General features: G+C 36.3%; 1 protein-coding gene across 5 annotated transcripts in view; it reads right to left on the bottom strand.

The window, feature by feature from the left end:
* Positions 1-5374: 5374 nt before the first annotated feature.
* The window catches only part of LOC144436352 (RWD domain-containing protein 3-like), a 45721-nt gene continuing 37390 nt past the window's right edge, over positions 5375-13705 (bottom strand). For all 5 annotated transcript variants that reach the window (XM_078125131.1, XM_078125135.1, XM_078125132.1 and 2 more), the window contains 2 exons: positions 10079-10194; positions 5375-5711 (listed from right to left, as the gene is read on the bottom strand). In XM_078125131.1, the coding sequence (XP_077981257.1) occupies positions 5588-5711; positions 10079-10194 (240 nt within the window). In that variant the 3' untranslated portion in view covers positions 5375-5587. The remainder of the gene's footprint in view (positions 5712-10078; positions 10195-13705) is intronic.

Below are 13705 nucleotides of genomic sequence, written 5' to 3' on the forward strand. Positions count from 1 at the left end.
TTAGTCCTTTTCTGCCCAATTAGTCATTACTTGTGTAAAAAAAATAAATACCTCCTTGGGAGGAGCTGGAAGATTAAATGAGTTTCATAAATTTAAATTTATTATATAGGAGATATCTGGCTTAATTTGATTTCTCAATTTCTCTATGATTTTTGAACTTCCAGGATATTCCAGGAATGGTTTCAGTTTTTCAGGAATGTTTGAATTTCCAGATATTCCAAGCATTGTCTGAATTTCCAGTTTTCCAGGAATGGTTTGAATTTCCATAATTTCTTGGAAGGGTTCATGTCCTGGATATCCCTGTCCACCTACACATCAGGATTACCATAGATCCAGGCATGAACCCAGCGAATCAACATCCGCTCCAAGGTCTATGAGACCATGGTATAGCCTATCTAAGTGAACATACTGATATCAAATTGTCAAGCTATCATGTACATACTGATTAATATTTCACTTTAAGTAAACTTCTCAATCTCCAAAACATTAGCTCACTACTGCTATCATCTATTGCTACACAGTCAAAAACTGTCAACATGGTCAACACACAGTGAGTATTACATCAACTATTAGTAGATCACTACTATTTGATTCCAGTATAATCTACATGTTGGTTTATGTTAACCACTGGTCTGTAAAATTCATGCATTATTCAAACAAACTAATTTGTTTGTGGTTGGAAGAAAGGTTATTTCTATTTTTAGAACCCATCAGTTTCAAAATTTGAAGGAAAAAAAAACCATGATAATTATTATTATTATATTCTGTGGTTGAGTTAGATGTTAGGTGATATATATGCAAATGATTTGTATTCATATGTAAAGTAGTTGACCATATATGTGCACTATCTGCAACAATGTGAAAATTAACTCCTTCCTGTGACCTTGTTGTAATCAAAGTGGTGAGTTGTAGTCAAGGTGAGGTCATCCCTCCAGTTCACCAGACCTCACAGAAGAGGAAATGGTGAACCACAACATACTAACAAACCTGTGAACCAGTGATATCTATCTCTCTCTCTGTCTCTGTCTCTCTCTGTCTCTGTCTCTCTGTCTCTCTCTCTCTCTCTCTCTCTCTCTCTCTCTCTCTCTCTCATGCTCTCTCTCTCTCTCTCTCTCTCTCTCTCTCTCTCTCTCTCTCTCTCTCTCTCTCTCTCATGCTCTCTCTCTTCTCTCGTTCAACTGAAATATCTTGTATCATGATACTACTTTCACTTTCTGACATCTGTGTTGTTTATGTTATTTGACAGCCATCTTTGAAAGCATAATTCTTGACATACATTAGTACTTTGAATACAAATATACGATTAAATATTCTGCAAGCTATTTATTATTTTGGGGAATAAACCATTATTTAGTTACATCTATTTAATGATAATGTTTGACTTTATATTTGAGAGAGAAGATCTAACAAAATAAAGTCTCCTTTCACACACAAAAAAACCCACAATTTTTTTTTAATGGAATTTTGAAAATTTCGTACTGTGGCAGAGATTGTTGAAAGAAACTACCAAGTCACTGTGAAAATAGAGAGATTAATTTAGACTACGAGATATTGTTACCCAATACTTGTATATTTCTTCAGTCAGCTAAGGAAATGTGAGTGACATAAGGGGCTTTGTTACTTCGAGTCAAACAAAAGAACTGACAAAGCCCCTTATGTTGCACACATTTTCTGGTTGAAGGAAGAAAGCCATTGGAGAATAATGTACTTATGCCTGTAATATATGATTGTGTGTGTATTCTCCATAGACAGGAGCTGACACACTACAGTGTTTAAATCAATATAATTTAATGGGGAAAGTAATGGCGCTTGAAAACTTGACCCATAATTCAAGCCTGGCAAAAACCATTGCCATGGAAACGCATTGTTGTAATAAAAGAAGACCATACTATTTTCTGTTCAAACACATGAACTTGGGTTGTGCATGGTACAATGTATAATGTTCTGTAACAGCTGATCTCATCAAATTTGTTAAAAACCTCAATCTTTTGTCTTTTCCATTTTCCAACATATGGTCTTCATACCATGGAGAAACAATACTAAAGATGGCCATTAGACTGTATGGCAGTGTTTGTTTTCACAGTGGTACAGCTGGTAAAAATCTACCAAAGTATGCAAGGTGTTGCAGCTAATGTCATGATGCAGCTAGTGTTGTGATTACTTTTACAGGTTGATGAAGTTAGTGTCATGATTCCATTTGCAGGGTGATGCAGCTAGTGTCATGATTCTGTTTGCAGGGTGATGCAGCTAGTGTCATGATTCTGTTTGCAGGGTGATGCAGCTAGTGTCATGATTCTGTTTACAGGGTGATGCAGCTAGTGTCATAATTCCCTTTGTAGGGTGATGCAGCTAGTGTCATGATGCTGCTTGCCGGGTGATACAGATAGTGTTGTAGTTCCCTTTGTTGGGTGTTGAAGCTGGTGTTGTAGTTCCCTTTGCTGGGTTTTGCAGATAGTGTTGTTGTAGTTCCCTTTGTAGTCAACCAATAAAGCATATTGACAGTTTTTCCTCTTCCACCAGAAACATTCAAAACTGTGGAACCCGGCCACAACTCATTATTATATGGCTCATATATTCAACCACTGCGCCTTACATTGTTTTCTATAGAGAAAGTGATGATGACGTAGCAGTCCGTATATTATGGTATTGACCAAAATCAACCCTGAACTGTTTTCTATATTGGCCGAAATCAACCTGGAACTATTTTGATTGATAATACAAAAACAAACAGTTTTGTTTACATCAAAATCAAACTTTATTACTTAACAAGGTCTGCTTGAGGATGGAAATTCTGCAGTAAGCTTACTCATGCTATAGACTTGCGTTGGAGTATTTAATTTGAATACAATAAATATATTGCAACAGTTTATCAAAGTCCTATTGTCCTATTCATGTTATCAAAAGTGAGGTATATTTTACATGTGATGTGCCAGGATAAACACAGGCGATCGATAGTTACATGTGAACAAACAATATTTGACACATACACAATAATAGGTAAACATTATTCAGAGATGTCGTCACTGGAATCAGACTCACTTTCATGAATTGGACGATACATCAGTTGGAGTTCTCACTGCGTCAGTATGGTTCACGTTGCTGTACGTGTGGACGATACTTCAGTTTGAGTTCTCACTGCATCGCTATGGTTCTTGTTGCTGTACGTGTGTGGATGATACTTCGGTTTGAGTTCTCACTGCGTCAGTATGGTTCACGTTGCTGTACGTGTGGACGATACTTCAGTTTGAGTTCTCACTGCATCGGTATGGTTCTTGTTGCTGTATGTGTGGATGATACTTCGGTTTGAGTTCTCACTGCGTCAGTATGGTTCACGTTGCTGTACGTGTGGACGATACTTCAGTTTGAGTTCTCACTGCATCGGTATGGTTCTTGTTGCTGTACGTGTGTGGATGATACTTCGGTTTGAGTTCTCACTGCATCAGTATGGTTCACATTGCTGTACGTGTGTAGCGCATGCTTTTGGAACAAGCAGCTAGCTTTTCAAACTGTTCCCACGGTGAACAGCTGATTAATAGCTTTCTTCCTTCAACCAGAACAGCTAATAACATACTACATCACTATCACCTTTGATATTGGGAATATCTGATACCTTTTTACACATATCAGATGTGGAATATGATGAGCTCGGCACTCTGTAGTGTTCTACCAGATCTACAGGGTCATTCCGTCGACCACCATGATTGACACATGAAAATTCTCCCCCCCCCCAAAAAAAAAAAAAAAAAAAAATATGCAAATGGGGTTGACCGCATAACATGTAACAGCACATCTAATTATAGTAATCCATTGTGGCAATGAGTGTCAAACTTTATGTGGGACATTCAGGGCGCAAAAAAATATTATAGCCTTGATATTTGGTTATATGCCTGAGTGCAAGGATACAATGAGCATGACATGTAGCAGAGTGTTGGTGTATCCTTGCACCGAAGGCATATACTAAACACAATATCAAGGCAATAATATATATACTATCTTACAAAGGCCCGGGCAGAACTTTACAACTCATTGGGTAGAACCTTGCAAATGTGTAGGGTAAGTTATCCCTGCTAATCGTATGGTGGAACCCACTACCCTACAACAGCTTGATAAAGCCTGTAAATTTTAATGTTTGAGTCCACTACCCTACAATATATATTATTGCCTTGATATTGGGTTATATGCCCGAAGTGCAAGGATATGATCACCACGACGCATAGCGGACTGCTGATCAAATCCTTGCACCAAGGGCATATAATCCAATATCAAGTCTATAATATTTTTATTATATGCCACCTTGGAATTCATTTTCATGCAAGGAATTTCATGTCGGAAACTTTATAGGTAAATAGGACTGAATTCTGTACTAGCACTGCGATCTTTCAAGATTTTACATTTAATGTTAAAAATAGCATCGGATTACTATATTTGAATGCATTGTGGCCTGGTCAACTCATTTGCATAATGTTCAAAACAAAGTCATGTGTCACTCATTTTGGTCACCATTATTGTGTTCAGGATAACTTCAGAACGCCGGCATTCTCATATTATAAATGTTACGTGAACAAAATAGCAGTGCTGCCATCAAAATAGATTGTATGATGTTGTATGTGTTTGCCATGGGATCAGTTATTTTGAAAAGCTTGCTGTTCTCCCAAAAATCACACACTGCAAACAGCGTGAACCGTCGCAGAGTGCGATGACCCCAGCAACATGACATTACATGTACAAAGTTTATATGAACTGACAGTGTTGCAAAGTAGTATCCTGATGCCATTTTAGTAGCATGAGTGTGTTTTACGGCAGAATTTCCATTTATAAACGTGTTTCCTCACAAATAAATGTGTTGATTTTGATGAATGTTCGTTTTGTTTCTGCATGTCAAAATAGTTCCAGGTTGATTTCAGTCAAAATGAAAAAAAGAGTTCCGGGTCGATTTCGGTCAGTACCGTAATATACGCACTGCTACATCATCATCACTTTCTCCATTCAAAACAATGCATAACGGAGTGGTCCAATATAAGTGACATATAATAAAAGCCAGGACAGAACCATATAAATCATGAACCCATTACCATGCAATGACCTGGGAAAATTCTGTCAATTTTAGGGTGGAGCCCAGTACCATACAAAGGTGTGGGTAGAACTGGAACCTGCTACCATACAAAGGCCTGGGGGTACCCAGTAAATTTTAGCATGGAACCCACAACTTTTCAAAGGTGTGGAGAAAACCCAGCATTGTATGGAACACACCAAATCATTTGGTTCACATAGTGAAAAAACACCAAGAAAAATATTGGTATATACTGAATACAGACAAATATCGCACACAGACAAAGTAAGACAACAACACATGACTAACAAAATAAAAGCTCTTTATATTATAATTTGCAACAACAAAAAACAATCACCAAACGATAACTAGATCGAGAGTGCATACAAATCTGAAGAAATTTTCTGTAAAAAGTACTCACATGATGGTGGATGCTGAAATCAACAAGGGATTACTATGGTAACGGTATTAGTTATGTTTGGGGTGAAATGAAACAAATAGTTTGTAAGTATAGTTCAGTTCATCCATTTGCTTTGTTCATTTCTTGGAGTGACATAACATGACAACATACTTCTTGTATAGATCTTCTAGTTGCATGTCTTGAAAAATTGTTTCCAGGTCTTCTTTGGAATCCAATTTTCTAACTTGGAAATCTTGACATCTGAAATGAAATCACAATAGAATGCAAAATTTAACATTGATGCTTTTTCTCTTCAGCCAAAAAAAGAGAAAAGAATTGCTTCTGGTCAGTGCAACCATGATTTTCATAGGGGAACTCCAGGAAAAACACTTTGGGATTTCACTTCACTGTACATTATCAAGAACACAGTTTGTGTGTTTGTGTGTGTGTGTGTGTGTGTGTGTGTGTGTGTGTGTGTGTGTGTTTGGAGGGGGGGGGGGGGTTAGTGGGGGGGGGGGTGGTGGCGTGAGAGTAAGAGATATCAATGGGTTAAACTCCTCCATCAGTAAGAATATGCCATAAGCAAATCGTGGACTACTTTGAATGAAAAATGTAGCAAACCAGAAGTTTGGGATATTACCACATAATTGAAGTTATGGGACATACCAGTTGATTTCTCTACATATCTCCATGCGTTATTAGTTGACTGGACTGTATAATGCATGTAGATTGTAAAAACAAGAAGTATTCATCTCATTTTAGTTGTAGATACAGTCCAACTTTTTGTAGTATAAGCTCTTGCTTCTATAAGTTTTTGTAAAATGAACTTGATGTCTGATTTAAAATAAGAGGACGAAAAGTGTCCACCTCCTCCCACCTCACCCTCATGATGTCTACTCCCATCTCACCCTCATGATGTCTACACCCACCTCACTCACATGGTGTCCACCCCCACCTGACTCACATGATGTCTACCCCCACCTCACTCACATGGCACCCACCCCTACCTCACTCACATGGCGTCCACCCCACCTCAAACACATGATGTTTACCCCAGCTCACCAACATGGTTCAAAGCTTTATGTTATATCATGTACAGTGACTTCATTTATAACTTATAAGAAATAAAATTTAATTTCATTCACAGCAGGGCAACTATCAAAATTTGTACAAAATGTTTGGTAGTATTCTTCCAGCACATCTTTGATGAAAGTGTCCCCACAACGTTGGCAACCAAGTCACAACATAAAAGCAGGTTATAACACTTGGCCACCTTGAGTGCCTCCTTTATAATGTCTAAGTACGGACAGCTGGAACTCAATCTTGCGTTGCCATCTACAAACATGGCAATACATTGTTTTTGCATATACCAGTATGACAATACCCCTATCATAAGTGTTTAATTGGCCAAAGGTGGTTTTTAAGTAGGTGAAATCTACTTGTGTTTCCAAGCCACTATACCGATGTTCCCCACCGAAAGTACTGTACGGCTAGAGACATGTATTTCCGCTACTAGCGTTTCTAAAGAAAATTTTGTGATTTTACAGTCTTCCAGCTAGAGCTCGTTCTCAAAGACTAATCTTTACTAATTGCAAAATTGGTACATTGTGTTCATTTCAATAAAAGATGGCGTTTTAGTTTGTCACCACTTTAGATTTTGGCATTTTTGTAAGTCTTTCGCCCAAAATGCCAGGAGGCGATCACAAACATTTATAAGTTAATCCATATATGATGGTACATAGGGGTAGTTGCAAAGGTCATAATCCATCTTTTTGACAATTAGATTGACAAAGATAAAGTGAAGAAATATGAGATGGTCACATGATTTGAAAATGTTTAGCTGATCAATCTACTTGCATTTCCCAGCCAGGTTCCCCACCAACACATTACCATGGGAAACATTTCAATACAGGACAGTACCCCTTCAAATCCTTTACTTCTATGTGACTGAATGGAAATATGATTTTAAAGATGGCAACAAATAAACACTAAATATTATCTATGATATGCAGGAATTGGCTAGATTTTGATGATTGATTCTGAAGGTCAAAGGTAAAGGTCTCAAAAGAAAGTGTACACCTAATAATATGGAAATAGACACTTGAATTGAGTCTCTATGTATTACAGTTTTTGAATTATGCAGTCATGATTGTTTATTACAAATACGGCTACTGTTCAGTAAAAGGTGATATGAGCACCAAAAGTAATGAATATATATTTTCTCTTGTTAAGTACCACATTTAGAGATGATTTATAAGTAACCGGCCTGACATAAATACCTCAAAGTGTCTGCAATGTGCAAGAAATGGCTTAATTTTGAGTCTTAGTCTACCCTGAAGGACATGGTCAAACTCTTACAAGAAAGCATGCATGTGACTATATGGGGTTAGACACTTGAATCTACTCTCTATGTATTTAGTTATGCAATAATATATTGATTTTTACTCCAAATATGGTCGCCATTCTGTATAAGTGATATGAGTAACAGAAGTAATGCTGGTGGATATTTCTTTCCTTCTATATTTAACCTGTAAACATGATTTAAAAGAAATTGCCATGGCATAAATACTACAAAGTGTCTGTGAAAGGTAAGAAATGGTTTGTTTCTTTTGATAAATGACCCTGAAGGTCAAAATCAAAGGTTAATGTTTAAAAGACAGTTTGCAGTAAATATAACTACAAATATGGGCACCATTTGGTCAAATTTGCATATTTCACAAAACAAAGTGACGTGTATATCATTATGTCCCATATGACATGTCACCTTTGCATCAGGTTTGAAACTAATTGAATATTGTATGTCTGATGGACAGATAGACGGATCCCATTGTAATAGTCCCCCAGTATAACAATATCTTGTATACGTGATTTCCATTTTCTTACTACCAGGTTCCTAAATTTTTCAAAGCACTGCACCTGTTGAATTTGTTCATGCCCAAATGGCCAAAAGGTGATCAGAAACACTTGTAAGTTAAGCCATATGATGGTACAGAGGGGTAGTTGTCAACGCCAGAATCTATCTTTTTGACAATCACATTGACAAAGGTAAAGTGAAGAATTATGAGATGGTGGCATAATTGAAGTGTTTAGCTGATATCCAACTTACTAACATTATGTGAATTTCTCAGGCTTTCATGTTGACAAAATCAATCTAGGTGACCCTTGTATATTTGAAGTTGCAAATGTTCTAAAGTCTTGTGTCTTGACCTTTCTTTAATCAGACTACTAATGAAGTGAACACATTGGAATGTAAATGTCAAGTATTAGAGAAAGGTTGGACACATTATTTCAATTGAAAAAAAAAATAAAAAAATATTTTCCCACGTTCTTCCGGCCCAGTTGACATAGCAATGAAAGTAAACACAGGTACCAGTACATGTCATTTTAGAGGGAACCAACGCACATTTAAAAGGTCAGGGTAGACAACTCATAACATGTATGATTCATTTTGATCAACACATTGTTTGCTTTTTCTTACAAATTAAAAGCCTTTGTGGGCTAGTTACAAAAGTATCAGCACATGGCACAGATAAATTAGGAACATATTACTAAGGGTGGCCCTATTTTTAGTCTCATTAGTTTTTCATGGCAGCTATGGGTGGGTCGGGCAGTCAATTAAAAAAATCATCTTCATGTTTCTCTGCCTCTCCGTTTCCGCCTCTTTATCTTCTTTTTAGTGGATTCCTGGTAAACAAGCCCTTTCCCAGCTTCTCTACACAATATGTTTTCAGCCACCCTAACCTCTTTCATGCTAATTCTAACATATTTTCAGTGTATAGATATATGGCTGTATTAAACTTATCTTACACTACATGCAAGCCAAGTTGAATGTGTTTGAAGCAAATATATGAGATAATTTATACCCTGGTAAAAAAAGTGCTTTACGTAACAACACTGTGAGTCTATGCGTTGCTCAAAATAACAATCACAACATTCAAAGTAACCATGACTCTTCAGGAATCATGCTTGCCGGAAAATACTTGTGACCTAAGGAGTTTTGTCACAACTCGTCTTCAACTCAAAGTGACAAGGCCCCTTAGGTCACAAGTACTTTACTTGGCTGAATAATGAAAAATAATCAGAATATCTGAATGTGTTGGATGTCGTCATCACCAACTTACAAACTGGTCAGACACCATGGTGACCAGACAATGCTTTCAACTGCAAATGAGATAAAATTATAACAGAGCCCGGATATAGACTAATTATAAATCTACTGTTTGCAGCTATTTGAAGTATTTGTACATCCTCTTTGGCATCTCACCTGTAGTCAGCCAGTAATAAGGGCAGTTAGTTCACACTAATTTCTGTACTACCGTAATAATAATAACAATAATATATACTATTAAGTTATGAATCCAAATTAAAATGAAGAAATTCAAATATCATCACCACATGTGTAGTGCCTCAGTAAAGTGTCCCAATGTTAAAAGGAGGAGACCAAGAGAAACCAACATTTGGTAGAGTCCAAATGAGCATTACCCTTCTTACACATAGATCTGGTTTATTTTCAATCAAACATAGCTGATTTTGGGCAGGTTTAACCCTTGACTGCAGTGGTATGAGGCACTCACACGAACTACTCGGCCATCCACAATTCTCATAATCCATTACAAAAGATATCTCACCTGGTGACACTGCTTGGGAGAGCCAGCTCACATAAAACTGACATCATCTTTTCTTTGCAACTTCTACCATTGGAATCCACATCAACCTTTTGAGTTCGATGTCGGACCATGTATTCCTGACAAAAATACAACAATTTCAGAACAATATGGCACACAGTTTTGAATGGAAGGGAATACAAGTCTGAAAAAAATCCTATGTATGTTACTACACTGATTCTATAAACAATTGTTTTATTAACAGATTGAGGTCTTTTGTTACCATGGCTATATACTACTGGCCTGACTATCAACTATAAAGTATCCCAAAAACAGTGCTGTGGAATATCATAACAAGTTTGAGTACTAGGAATGCATTAAATTGGCAAATCTCTCTACTTAGAGGATACTAATTACAAAAACTGATGCACGACAAATGTAATTCCTTCTTTTTCAGTAAAGATGAAAATGAGTATAATACACCCCCACCCTATTAACGACGGAAATGTTTGCCGTGCATTGGTTTTAATATTTAATGCACCCTTCAATTTAAAATATCCAAAGAAATTACATTAATGTCATCATTATTTACAAGTTTGCATTTTGGGAAGTGTTCAAAATTGTTATAATTAAAATAGAAATGTTCCCCCCCCCCCCCCCTGTGTCGGTTAACATAACATTCTCATAGCGCCATCATATAGATTATTCGACACTATCAGTGTGGTCGCATCGCAGTCAAATTTATTCACTTTTGCTGACAAATGTCTCATTTTAGTTTTCATTTCATGTAGTCATAGTGTTGTCAACAATTGATTCAATTTACTTTTCATATCATAATTTATTGACAATTACAAAAGTGTCCTGATTAGCTGAGTGCCTAGGAAAATCATGTCCCATTAATTAAATATACTATATGATTATACTTTCTCTTCCTTTTTATTGACTCAAGGGATTCTGTTTGATTTTATTTATCTTATGTTCAGAATTTCTAGGCTAAAAATGATATATAAAATATAGCTTAGGGGTGAACTTGGTGTATCAATAAGATGAAAAATTCAAGAATCCACAAGTCTGCTATGCAAAAGTACTGAGGGGTAAAAAAAATATGTGTTCCAGGAATCTGGGCGGTATCATGAATGATCAAGGGGTTTCGATTTCATTATTGTTTATATCTCTCCCCTTGAAGTCGAAGTATTCAAAGCTGTATATGTTCGCGCAGCCAAAATGGTTACAGCTGCCATTATCCAACAACAAAATGAGTCAATTGTTATTAAAGAGATCCTTGTATGCTATCTGAGTCAATTGTTTGTTTCAATATGGCTGCCTCTGACACTGAAGTAGTAGTTGAAAGATGATTAAATATAATATAAAGACACTGACATATTTTTCAAAACAAAAATTGAGAAATGCCTTGGCAACATTGGAATGTGATGGAATTTGACAAAGTATGGGCATCGTCATCTTTAAAGTACTAAAAACAACAAAATTATGGTATCCAACAGGGCCGCAGTGAATTGTTGATGGCAACCAATCAGGTTCACCATTTGGGTAAAAAAGAATCTGAATAGATTATGTAATTTACTCTTCATTTGCATACAATAATTGACTTATTTTTAAATTACAAATGGATGAAATAGTTTGGTCAAAATATCTCACCAAAAATGTATCTTATTGCATTTTCTTAGATTAAATTTTTGATTGGTGGTGGTAGGAAATATACAATATAACACATATGTAACTAACATCTACAATTTAACTTCAGTTACATTTCAAATTATATGTTTACAATTTAAATTTCAATCAAAGTCTGATTTTTAGAAGAAAAAATCCTTAATTTTTCTGTATTTCTGCTAGCTTTTATATCCTAAAACGATTCAGTTCGTCCTGTCCAAAGTGTTGCATTTCTGAGGGACAAGAATAACAAATGAAATCCCAGAAAAACTCCGACCTCATCAACTAGAGTTCCAGAAACACGTCATGTATTCTTAGAAAAAGACACCTTACGCATGATACAGCCAGACTATTTATCCATTAGACATATACACGTGCTATATAAATATAACATGAGCTATCCAGGGTGATGCCCTCAGGTTACATGTGTTTTGAATTCATATTTCAATCCATCGTGATGCATCAATGATCTAAACGGTTCGTTGTTCTGTGATAAGTCACCCTACATCCTGTAGGACGACCTCATCGTAACAACACACCAATTTAACTTGTAGTCTACGTCCAGAAGCAACTTCAAGAAGAAACCCCTGGATTTTGTGGAATTTTATAGACTGTGTTATGGTAATACAGATCTCACTCCTACAGCACAGACAATTCAGCTGATTTCTTGTGTGAAGGTGGAGGACATACATGGATCAAGAGTTCTGAGAAACACTTACAGATAATTCTTAGAAGTGTGAATTACAGACCTACAGTGATATCCTTAGTTTCATTATGGCCACTATAGTATATACAACACACACTTTGTACTCTTAACGTTTTTAATATATGACAAATATAATATCATTTTGAGCATTTTAAATTGATAAATTACACTGCTTATTACTTCAGAGGAAAGGGTAGGTAATAAATCATCATAATTAACTTGCAACTTGAGCAAATTGAAAACCCCCTGGCTAGCTGTAACTGGAAATATTTTTTCATTAACTATCTATTTTAGACTTTGGACTTAAAGGGCTATGTTTCAATCCCAGGTCATTACATTAGTGTCATCTCAATAAGGATTACATGTGATCGTCGTTCTATTGTTCTGGATTAAGTTTTTCTACAGCTCTATCCAACAACCATGTTAATTATAAATAACACACCTAGACTGTGATCCCACTCTGATGTGGGCCTGATATTTTGATACACTGAATGATAATGTTAATTCATGATAATGATAATGAAGAGATTTACATAGCACCTATTATCATTCAAACAATGCTCAATGGCGCTTGACAAATAAATACTGTCACAAATAAGCTCTCTCTCTGAAAGGTATGTCTTTAAGTTTTGACTTGAAAGTCTCTCAATACTGGGTAAAGAGCAGACAGTGTTTGGCAGCTGGGTCTGAAGAATTATAACAGCATCGTAGCTGAAAAGACTGATCTCCATATCATCCAAGTCTTGTTCTAGGAACCTTAAGTGTTGTATGATAACTTGACAACAGAGATCTTGTATAGGTGTAATAAACACGATAAGTTGAGCGAGATATTGAGGGGGCGGCGACATCACTTGAAGATTTATTGGTGAGAAATACATGTGTTGGTCTGTAAGACACAGACATTTATGCCATGCTATCAGCCAGCACTAATAGCACAACATGGCGTATCTTACAATTGATACAGTTTTATGCTAAATTCTCGCGGTCACCGGAAGTCAGTGGAGATGCATAGGGACAATCGCACAAGCTCAACAAACAAACAAACATCTTTTGTTTAGGTCAAAAGGTGTAAAAAAAGAAGTAAATAAAGACAATTACGTGATTCAGAAGTAGGCGAACACAATATGCAGACTGTGCTGTTATAGGCTGAAAAGTTATCGGTTCTCTCTGGAATGTGATTTTTTTAAGTAACCAAAGATACTTTTGGCAAGAAAATCGGCACAGGAAAATAGAAGTAAATTGTTACCATTTTCCCTTTTTGCATGTAAACAATG

The sequence above is a fragment of the Glandiceps talaboti genome, chromosome 6 (genome assembly GCF_964340395.1).
Source record: "Glandiceps talaboti chromosome 6, keGlaTala1.1, whole genome shotgun sequence".
Taxonomy (NCBI): domain Eukaryota; kingdom Metazoa; phylum Hemichordata; class Enteropneusta; family Spengelidae; genus Glandiceps; species Glandiceps talaboti.